Below are 11256 nucleotides of genomic sequence, written 5' to 3'. Positions count from 1 at the left end.
AAAATCCTTTTGAGATATTCTTTTAATATATTAGGCTCGTAAGGTTTAATTTGAGATGCTGTTCAGCTGCGGTGATATGTAGATGTGAAGATTGGGTAGTGTGAAGTTCTAAGGTTTTTTGTTAAGATGCTAAGTCCCGATAACTTGTTATTTGAAAAGATATGTTTAATTACATATGCAGTTCCACCTAAAAGTTTGAGAGGTTCAAAGGCAACTTAACAACTTAAGACTCAAAGCCTCGAAATCTCGTCTCAAACATTTATCGCAACCATCGTTGTGCAGATATGCCATGCTACCTCTGACCACGAGATGGCTATTCTCAGTGAGACCCGTACGGCGGTTTTCGCTAACGGGGTGCTATCGATACAATTTTTCTACGTCCCTAACAGCCCGTGCAGCTGAGATTCCTAACACTCCTAACACTCCTAACGCTCCTAGCGCTCCTAACCTATTCCAAGGTATTCGCCTTCGTGATTATCAAGAAGAATGTATCCAAGCTGTCTTGAATTCGCTCGAAAATGGCCATAAGCGATTAGGAATATCATTGGCTACTGGCGCCGGGAAAACCGTCATATTCACTCAGTTGATTGATCGGATCAAGAACGATTCAAATGAAGCCAGCCAGACACTGATCCTGGCTCACAGGCGAGAACTTGTTGAGCAAGCAGCTCGCCACTGCACCTCTGCTTATCCGCACAAAACGGTGGAAATAGAAATGGGCAACATACGTGCCTCGGGAACTGCAGATATCACCATCGCTAGTATACAGAGTATCAACTCCAGTGATCGCATCTACAAGTTCGATCCTAAACGGTTTAAGCTCGTACTTGTCGACGAAGCACACCATATAGTTGCGCCTGGGTACTTGAGGACCCTAGAGCACTTCGGCCTTGACCAAAAGAGAAACGATTCGCCAGCACTTGTCGGTGTATCTGCGACTCTTTCTCGGACCGATGGCCTTCGGTTGGGTGCTGCAATTGATGAGATAGTTTATCATAAAGACTATGTTGATATGATAGGGGATAAATGGTTGTCAGACGTCGTTTTTACTACGGTCGAGTCGACTGCCGATGTCTCACAGGTCAAAACCGGCAACAGTGGGGACTTTCAAACTCGTGAATTGTCTAAGGTGGTAAATACAAAACAAGTGAACGAAATTACTGTTCGCAGTTGGCTCGCAAAAGCTTCAGGGAGGAAGTCTACCTTGGTTTTCTGCGTGGATCTTTCACATATCGATGGATTGACTGAAACATTCCGCCGATTTGGTATCGATGCTAGGTTCGTGACGGGAGATACTCCAAAAGTCGAAAGAGGCAAAATCCTTGATGCTTTTCGACGCCAAGAATTCCCGGTGCTTATCAACTGCGGCGTCTTTACTGAAGGAACCGATATTCCTAATATTGACTGCGTTATTCTCGCACGACCGACTCGCTCCCGTAATCTATTGGTGCAGATGATAGGAAGAGGCATGCGGCTTCATCCAGACAAGACCGATTGCCATATCATCGACATGGTCTCGAGTCTGTCCATCGGCATAGTGACGACACCCACTTTATTCGGCCTCGACCCGTCTGAGTTGGTAGAGAAAGCAACCGTGAACGACATGGCACGCTTGAAGAGCAGCAGAGAAACTGAAGACGTTAAAATTTCTCGCAATATTAATTTTGTAGAATATGATTCGGTCTTCGACTTAATCGCAGATACATCCGGCGAGAGGCATATCCGGGCAATCAGTCAGAATTCATGGGTACAAGTTGGACAGGACAAGTGGGTGCTATGTGGCCCGGGCGGAACCTATATCCGATTGGAAAAGGGGAAACCACCAAAAAGTAAAGAGGATGAATTTGTAGCCTGGGAAGTCCGAGCTCTTCCCGCAGGCGTGTCGAAGTCTCGATATGCTTCACCTCGACGATTACTCAACACATCTACCTTCGCCGATGCCGTCCACGGCTGTGACAAATACGCATCTGAACAGTATCCCCGTCTTCTTATCTCGAGACACCAGCGCTGGCGTAACGGACCACCTACAGATGGCCAACTGGACTTCCTAAACAGGCTACGTAGGGAGGATGATAAACTAACGGCAACCGATATCACAAAAGGCAAGGCCGCAGATATGATAACTAAAATACGTCACGGCGCCCGAGGTCGCTTTGCTGCCCTTGACGCTGACCGAAGACGAAAGGAGAAGCGTGAGAGTTTAGGGCGGGAGAAAGAAAGAACGATGCATATTCGGGAGCTGGTGTCTGTTGGACCTCTATCAGCCTGACTCCGTATTTGATACCTACTTCCTATGCACTTCAACCACAATCATCCCAACTCAACCAGCATTTAACAATGCGTCAGTCATATCTCCTTCAAGCAAGTCTCTCAATAGTCATAGGCATTGTGTCAATATGGATTAATACTTATCAGATAATCATATGTCTGTCCGATGACCACCCTACTGATTCACATCCAACGATTCACATCTACGGTTTGTGGCGTACATTAGATCTAGAGTCATTTTCTTATGTGAAGTTTGCTATGGAGCTCTTGACAGACTCTATGTTATATATAAATAATTTATTCAAGATGTTATTCTCTTTCTCCCATACTTGGTATACGCCTCTTATTCTAGTCCTAAAAATAATCTCAAGCGTGCCCATCACTATGGGAAAAAAGGACAACAATGCCATTCGGCGTCAAGCCCAACACCCACCGCGGTATACTCTAAACCCTTTTCTCATGGTTATGGGATTTATGAATCCTTTACGCGCTCAACCACCACCAAGACACTCAAGGACACTATGGCCCGAACCGATGCACCTGCCTCAAACTACGGGCAGGCAGGTAAAAGAAGGCTTGGACACTATAAATGTCAAGGACGATATACCGAATAGCGCAAAAACAGAAACTACTATAGACTCAAACAATAGTCCCAACGGCGGGCCCCCTATTTGCCGCAATGCCCTTTCTAAAAATACCCCTCCACCACTACATCATTCCTACTCTTTTTGCCTACACGTCGTCGAATGGAGAGCATTCCCGCCAGAAGTTGTTCCAAGATTTGATCTAACAAACTCTTCAACATTATCTGAGGAAAAATTACTGGATATTGAAAGACTTACTAATAGATATCTTACACAATCCGTAACTTTTCGAAAGTGGGTAAACCAAAAGAACAAGGAACTAGACTCACTTAGCAGTATGGAACAACATGACGAGAATATCGAAGACGAAATATTGACCGATATTACGCTAACTAACGCCGAGAAAAGACAAGCAGTCATTCACGAAATCGAGGAGACCTATGCTGCACTTGTGGATACCGAGACTATCGAGGCTCAAGTATCCGCCCGCCGTCAAGCTTCAGAGACCCTACAGCGCCAACGAAGATTGCCGTTGACAGCAGCTAAGCGCTTGTTGGGATCAGATGGATCATCATTCAATAACCATGGCGTGACCAAAGAGAAGCACCTATACATTGTCGGCTCGCCCCAAAATTTGGTCAGACTTCCTTTCGACCAGGCCGTAGATGCTGGTCTTGAGATTATTCATCCTCCTAAACAATATGCATCTCCATATTTACCAGGCACTCTTCATACGCTGTCACCTCCCCTACAAAAATCTACATCGGACGCGCCTTTATCTGGTCCCCCTACGAGTTCAAGACGCAACCTCCATATTCCAGAATGGTTCGAGCATTTTAAAATGCCCCTAAAAGGAAGAAATCGCGAGGCTAGATGGAACGATCTATTAAGCCGTATCTATACACTGGAGACAAAAATCAGACATGGTAGCGACGATGAAGCATCGGAGAAGTCTCCCTGGGATAAGAAATGGCATGAGCCTAATAAGAAATGGCCCTTTGCCCACCGGCGGGAGCACGGTGGCTGGTGGAAATGCAGGTCCGGTCGCGACGCCCCGGAGGCAGAGAGGAGATGTTGGTTATGTCACGGCCAGCCCGAAACCCCAGAGCAGGCGGCGGAAGAACGCAGTGCAAAGGAGAAACTCGACGAGCTTCAGAGCGCTATAGATGAGGCGATGACCGTAGTTGGTGAGAAGGATAAAGCTATTGCATTGGAGATGCTGCGCCAGGGAGATGCCTTCCACTAAATATGGAGGACAGTGTTATAGCGTTCTCTGATGGTGTCGGTTTTGTATATGAAGCCTCCGCTAGGAAAGGACTGGCCATGACTTCATAACCTTACCAGGGTACTCTTATTGCCAATATCATTTTTGGCGTTTGGGGGTATCATAACAGCGCTGGAAAATTTCCATTTCCATGGCAGCATTGGTTTATTCAGGGGTAGGATACTGGCGTAGATGTGGTTAGCCTTAGGAGTAACGGATATTGGTGGATGTGTATTTTTTCTGAATTAGGCGTATACTCTTATAGTACCCCTTAATTTATTGAACGCTATCTAAATTCTATAGGGTTATGATTTGCATTTGGTATGGAGAAGTATTTCGAGTATAAACAATGATTTATCAAAATTTACTTTAATGATCTTTACACGTTTCGAACTGAGTAAAGTTAAGATTCGAATGGTTTATCTTCAGTCGAACCCCGTATATGGGCAAGTATATGCATACAACGAAATTTGCGACGGTTTGATATGCGCTAAATTACATAAGATACGGTATCCATAGTATCTTCTAGTGACCACTGGCTATTAACGGGTTTAACCTATTTGGGCAATGGTTACCTCCGCTATCCCGCAGCCGTGGTTAGAGCGAGAGGGCAGCTTAGCAAGCGATGATGTATTTCGATAAAATACGCTCGAGCTCTACTCCAATTACTAAGATTAAGGCGATAGTTAATCGAAGTTATCGTCTAGATTTTCAGTCGAGGCAACGGCCATTCTTAGGAATTATTTCCATAAGGCCTATTAGCCATAATATCTGTATTTTAGTCATCACTTCCCTTTTTTTACCCTTTTTTAATCAGAGACTGGTGGGAAACTTTTCTGCAAGTGCAAACTTGCATTATACTAAAGCTCCGGTCTTCCCCCCGGCTATATCACCGTCGACTCGACCAAATTTTCCCTTATAACCTTCTCGACGATGCTGTGTCGACAACGCCTGTCACGACAACTTGTCGTGAGGGGCCCCTCTAGTTTTGCATCGAGGCTCCGACCCTCTTTAGCATCACGTCATTACTCAATAAATAATACTAGTAACTCGATCGACTCCACGATCGCACGTCCAAGACAAACGATAGCCTCGAGACATAACGCTTTACTGAGGACAACCTTTTCTACCTCGTCCATTGCTAGGAAAGATAAAAAGGACAATGGCTTTTTCGATGGGTCTGTAGAGCCGTTGTCAGAAGAAGAGGCGAAGGCGAATTCAGAGAAAAAGACGGAGGAATCAAAAGATGAAGTGAGCGAAGCTAAAAGTTCCAATGCAGACTCGCCACCGTCTGGCAAGAACCAAGGTAGTCAAAGTGAATCGCAGGATGGCAAGGCAAGCAGCGCAGCGGGGGGCGCATCGTCCGGGTCTGGTGGTGATGCGCCTGGAGACGGAGGTCGAAGAGGTCGAAGGTCGGGAGCCGACAAAGCTTTACAGAAACCCGTCGTACCCGACGTATATCCCCAAGTTATGGCCATACCAATAGCGAAGCGACCTCTATTCCCAGGTTTCTATAAGGCGATCACGATTAAGGATCCGAATGTCTCTGCTGCAATAATGGAAATGATCAAGCGAGGTCAACCTTACGTTGGCGCATTCTTATTTAAAGATGAGAACGCCGACGAGGATGTAATTAGGGACCCGTCTGATGTCTACGATACTGGTGTTTTTGCGCAGGTCACGAGCGCCTTCCCGGTACACGGAGAACAAAATAGCCTCACGGCTATCTTATACCCTCATCGCCGAATAAAGCTATCTACTCTCATACCCCCCAGTACTAGTGAGCCTAAGAAGGCTGATCCTGAAACTGAACCTACACCTGAACCAATACCGCCTAAAACAGAAGAAGAACCACAGCAAGAAAAGAAGGGCGATGTAGTCGCCAGCTTCGAGGAGAGTGCTGTCACCCCGAAATCTGATTCTGCGACGGAGAAATATGAACCAACATCATTCCTACGAAAGTATCCAGTCAGCCTTGTAAACGTGGAGAACCTATCTGAAGAGCCGTTTGATCCAAAAAGCCCTGTCATCCGAGCGGTGACAAACGAAATCGTGAATGTCTTCAAGGAAGTCGCTTCAATGAACAGCTTATTTAGGGATCAAATATCGACTTTCTCCATGAGTCAATCGACAGGAAATGTTATGGCAGAACCGGCAAAGTTAGCTGATTTTGCTGCGGCGGTATCTGCTGGGGAGCCCGCAGAACTACAGGAGGTCCTTGCTAGCCTCAACGTCGAGGAACGAATGCAAAAGGCTTTAGTCGTACTGAAGAAAGAACTGATGAATGCCCAGCTTCAATCAAAGATCACTAAGGATGTAGAACAGAAGATTACGAAGCGACAACGGGAATACTGGCTAATGGAACAGATGAAAGGAATTCGCCGTGAACTAGGTATCGAGTCCGATGGTAAGGATAAACTGGTAGAGAAGTTCAAGGAGAAGGCCGACAAGCTAGCGATGCCCGAAGGCGTTCGGAAAGTGTTTGACGACGAAATTAACAAGCTCGCCCATCTCGAACCTGCCGCCTCTGAATTCAACGTAACGAGGAACTATTTGGACTGGTTGACACAGATCCCCTGGGGACAACGGAGCGCAGAAAATTTCGGAATTCAGAATGCGATGAAAGTACTAGATGAGGATCATTACGGCTTGAAAGACGTCAAGGATCGTATCCTAGAGTTCATCGCAGTTGGTAAGCTCCGAGGCACTGTCGAGGGTAAGATCTTATGTTTCGTGGGACCTCCTGGCGTTGGCAAGACCAGCATAGGCAAGTCAATTGCCAGGGCTCTGAACCGACAGTACTACAGATTCAGCGTGGGAGGCCTCACAGATGTGGCTGAAATAAAAGGTCATCGGCGGACTTATGTTGGTGCACTACCTGGACGAGTCATTCAAGCCTTAAAGAAGTGTCAAACTGAGAATCCTCTGATATTAATTGATGAGATTGACAAAATTGGCCGGGGTTATCAAGGCGACCCTTCGTCAGCTCTACTGGAACTACTCGATCCAGAACAGAATAGTTCTTTCCTAGACCACTATATGGATGTTCCCGTCGATCTTTCCAAAGTCTTGTTTGTCTGCACAGCAAATATGACCGACACTATTCCGAGACCTCTACTAGACCGTATGGAAGTCATCAGGCTCTCAGGGTACGTCTCGGACGAGAAAAGAGCGATTGCGGACCGATACCTAGCACCTGCAGCTAAGGAACTAGCCGGGTTGAAGGGTGCAGACGTTGCTCTAACAGATGATGCTATCGACGAGTTGATTAAGTCGTACTGCCGTGAGTCGGGTGTTCGGAACTTAAAAAAACAGATCGAGAAGGTCTACCGAAAGTCGGCCCTGAAGATCGTCCAAGAACTCGGGGAGGATGTTCTTCCTGAGGCAGCGGCCCTGACAGAAGATGGGAAAGCCGCTCTAGAAGAATCAGAAAAGGAAAAGGGGAAAGAAAACCACGATCCTACTTCTCCTGAAGCCTCTGAAAAAGAAACGACAGAGAAGCCTCGCGTACCATTAAGCGTGCCTGACTCAGTTCATGTCGAGATCAACAAGGACAACCTCAAGGACTATGTCGGTCCTCCGATATTCACCTCTGATCGTCTATATGATGTGACGCCACCTGGTGTTGCGATGGGTCTTGCATGGACCCAGCTAGGCGGTTCTGCGATGTACATAGAATCCATTCTCCAGTCTGCATTAAGACCTAGTAGTCGTGCAGGGTTGGAAATCACGGGTAACCTAAAGACCGTGATGAAAGAGTCCTCTACAATTGCTTATTCTTTCGCTAAGGCGTATATGGCGAAGGAATTTCCGGATAACCATTTCTATGACAAGGCTAAGATTCACTTGCACGTGCCTGAAGGGGCAGTGCAAAAGGACGGACCATCGGCCGGCGTGACCATGGCGACATCGCTCTTATCATTGGCATTGGAGACGCCTGTCGACCCCACGATCGCTATGACCGGGGAGCTCACATTGACTGGAAAGGTACTCAGGATCGGGGGCCTGCGGGAGAAGACGGTTGCGGCGAGGCGGGCTGGTTGCAAGATGATCATTTTCCCAGACGACAATATATCCGACTGGCTAGAACTTCCAGAGGTGGGTGCTACTAACCTGAAAAAAAAAAAAAACACTCCGATGCGACGGTCTAGGCTAACATTATCGTGCAGAACATCAAGGAGGGTCTCGAGGGCCGTCCAGCCAGCTGGTACGGCGAGATTTTCGAGCTCGTCTTCCCCAACCTAGACAGGGAACAAGCGAATCGATGCAAGATCTGCGAATGGAAAAAGGAGCACGACGCTAAATCCGATAGCGACAAGGACGAATAGGAGACGGTACGGAGAATGGAGTGACGGGTACACTCCCCATAGCCCCTTCGTCAACTTGCATATTTTCCATAGACTTTACAGTAATGCATTTGCGGGATTGGGCCATCAGATAGGCGTTCAGGCGGCAATACGACGACTCGACGAAACGGCTTGGAAGCAACCCAATCATAGAATGTATTCCCTCACTCCTCACATATTTGAAAACACTACAACTTGTATCATACGATTTACCCACATACCCTTCACCTCTCATCTCTCATGAGCATAGTAGACAGGTGGACAGGTGGCAGAGCACGGCGCGCTCGCCCCCTTTCTTCCACTAGGTTATCTTACATAGTATCAAGAAGAAAGGAAAAGGAAACCACCGAAGGGCCAGACATGAGAGAAACTCTTACAGTAACGTGTCAGAACGCTAGTGATACGCCTCATACGAATGGTAAGATCTATTCGTGACAAACCTCGTGCCAAGTGCGTTGTGTCGCTGTGGCTGTTGTTATAGAGAACGATTCGAGCCGGATGCGCATGATTCATATTCGTATAGTATGAACCTCTAGCACAATTCGTAAAGAGGTATCATCAAGAATCGACATCTACCATAGAATCCCGCGCTCTTGGAGAGCGGTTGCGCACCCCACGATTTTGATTGATGTCGGAGGTCGCATTATGCAACCTGGAGATAAAAGGTTGGGCTCTACGCCACGGTAAGAAGCCAATTCCTTTTTTCCCTTCCTATCACGGGGCACTCTACACTAGGTCGGGAACTATTGCTGACCACCTCGATCGTTCGCGTAAGTTAGACGTGAGATCATTGATTACATGCCTAAAAGCCCGACGCGAAGTTCCATTAATACCTAAAAGACCTGGGGGGAAGGGGTTTGCCGATATGGCTTTCTAGGCGTAGATGCTTACCTACTAGGTGGCTATGTGCTCACCTAAGGATGAAGTATGTACTATGTATGTATGTATGTATGTATGTATGACTTGGAGCAATTGATAATTGATGGGGGTCGAGGCAAGGCGATTTCAGCCACGGGAGCCAATGCAGGGCGAGATACTTTGATCTTCCTAGGCACTCCCACGCGAGCTAGAAAAGCAAGTTGGATTAGGAACGAGTAATACTTGCAGTAGATAGGCACCTATAGACCCTATTATTATCCCTCAGGAATCGATGATAGGAAAATGAGATATTTCTAAAGCACGAGGTAAAAATGATGATGATGAGGTGCATTCTGATCAGTAAGGTCCCGAAGCGATGATCGGCTCGGTGCTTGGATTACGGGAAATACGATTCGCGAATTGGAATCACTGACGCGAGAGAGTGATCTTACAGGACCGGAACGATGCAGGGAATAATGTATTGGATGTCCTGCCATGGCGGACGAAGCATGTCATTGATGGCCAGTTGTCTCAAAGCAGCCTCGCTTTGCGTTGTTTGCGTTGTCTCCAACTTACCAACTTACCAACTTACGTTGCCTACCTGTAGAGCTATCGTATGTATCGCTGCCCAATTCTAACACCTCCTTTCCGGGCGACGATAGCGGACAAATCTAGCTAAGTCGCGTGGTGCCAACGGCTGGAATAGCGTGGTCTTAGATTGGGTAGCACCCGGGAGGAAGACAGAAAATTAGTAAACGGGGGGGGGGATATTATATCAAGTGGCTTTTAAGAAGAGCGGGTTAGGGATCGAGCGGGATCTTGGCCTAGGCTGGGGGGGCCAGCCCTAAACTATCATCTAGCGTAGGCTGACGACATTCTTCCCGGGGAGGGTAAGGAGGGTAAGGAGGGGAACAACACATCACGGTTTCTATCGGCAGGGATAGGTAGAGAAGAAGAAAATAACAAGGAACAAATTCCCTTTTTCGAAGACTTCTGACTTATAAGTCATATACTTTCATGTATACTGGTGAACTAGCTTAGGCGAACCAGTTCGTCTTCCCCTCAAGGACCTCTTATTCAATACGTCATCCCTTTTCATTTTCGTACATACAAACCATCTAGTACCACTCTGATAATGTACTGTTATGCGCGTGTCTGCTAGTTCTAGTCACGAAGCCATTGTACACTACCTTCTACTTCGTTCAGTCCACATGACCAACCGGCGATGTCGACAAGCAGATGGCTGCTGCACTAGCTTCGGGCCGGCGTCGCGGTTAGGGCAACGCTGATAGATAATACTATTCTAATTTTGTGACCTGTCAAGCTCGCGCGCCTGGAAGATCCTGGGATATCAACTGCCTAACCCTACCTAGAACTAGTATATATATGCTTCGCTCAGGAACTTACCTAATATAACTAAGGAATAACTATCAAATATGTTATTAAATAGGCAAAGACAATTACCTAGTTACACATTTTTGTAAGAGTCAATATCGTCGTTACAGTGCAAAGTCGGTGAATGCAATAGGATAGCGGTGTAAGCTCATGTTGTGTGTATGTAGTAGATAGGACGGACTCATCCTTCAAGGGGTCCCACGTGTAAGTGAAGTCATACATATACTAACTATTCGTAGTTGTGACTAACAATAGATGTCTCTTGACGATGATTATAATCCCTTGCAAGGAAAGATTAGGTAGGCTAGATGATTAAGGAAGAGCCTTAGCCCATCGGGTATCAATATTACATACCTAACCTAACCTACCTCATATAGTTTTTCGAAGAATAACGCTATAGAATTTGTTTATGATGTACATTCATACAGTCATACATTCATACATTCATAGCTGCGACAGAAGTTTTAAGTGTTAGTTAATGTTTTCCTACGATTCCGTCCCCTAATCCCCCTTATTTCAGAATTCGACCCGGACACCCCTC

General features: G+C 46.5%; 3 protein-coding genes across 3 annotated transcripts; all 3 read left to right on the top strand.

Annotated features, from left to right (window-relative positions):
• Positions 1-309: 309 nt before the first annotated feature.
• Positions 310-2269, top strand: GL218_04016 (putative mitochondrial ATP-dependent helicase irc3; the record flags this gene model as incomplete). The annotated part of the gene is made up of 2 exons (XM_033580597.1): positions 310-331; positions 459-2269. The coding sequence occupies 2 exons, from the start codon at positions 310-312 to the stop codon at positions 2267-2269; spliced, it is 1833 nt and encodes a 610-aa protein (XP_033437306.1).
• A 920-nt stretch (positions 2270-3189) lies between these two features.
• On the top strand, positions 3190-4098 carry GL218_04015 (uncharacterized protein; the record flags this gene model as incomplete). The annotated part of the gene is made up of 1 exon (XM_033580596.1): positions 3190-4098. One exon carries the CDS (start codon positions 3190-3192, stop codon positions 4096-4098), a length of 909 nt encoding a protein of 302 aa, XP_033437307.1.
• Positions 4099-5049: 951 nt separating this feature from the next.
• Positions 5050-8444, top strand: GL218_04014 (Lon protease like protein, mitochondrial; the record flags this gene model as incomplete). The annotated part of the gene is made up of 2 exons (XM_033580595.1): positions 5050-8214; positions 8286-8444. 2 exons carry the CDS (start codon positions 5050-5052, stop codon positions 8442-8444), a joined length of 3324 nt encoding a protein of 1107 aa, XP_033437308.1.
• Positions 8445-11256: the final 2812 nt, after the last annotated feature.

Source organism: Daldinia childiae (genome assembly GCF_008694065.1).
Source record: "Daldinia childiae strain JS-1345 chromosome Unknown Scaffold3, whole genome shotgun sequence".
NCBI classification, from domain to species: Eukaryota; Fungi; Ascomycota; class Sordariomycetes; order Xylariales; family Hypoxylaceae; genus Daldinia; species Daldinia childiae.
Note: the sequence above shows the minus strand (reverse complement) of the source record. Positions and strands in the feature narration are given on the sequence as shown.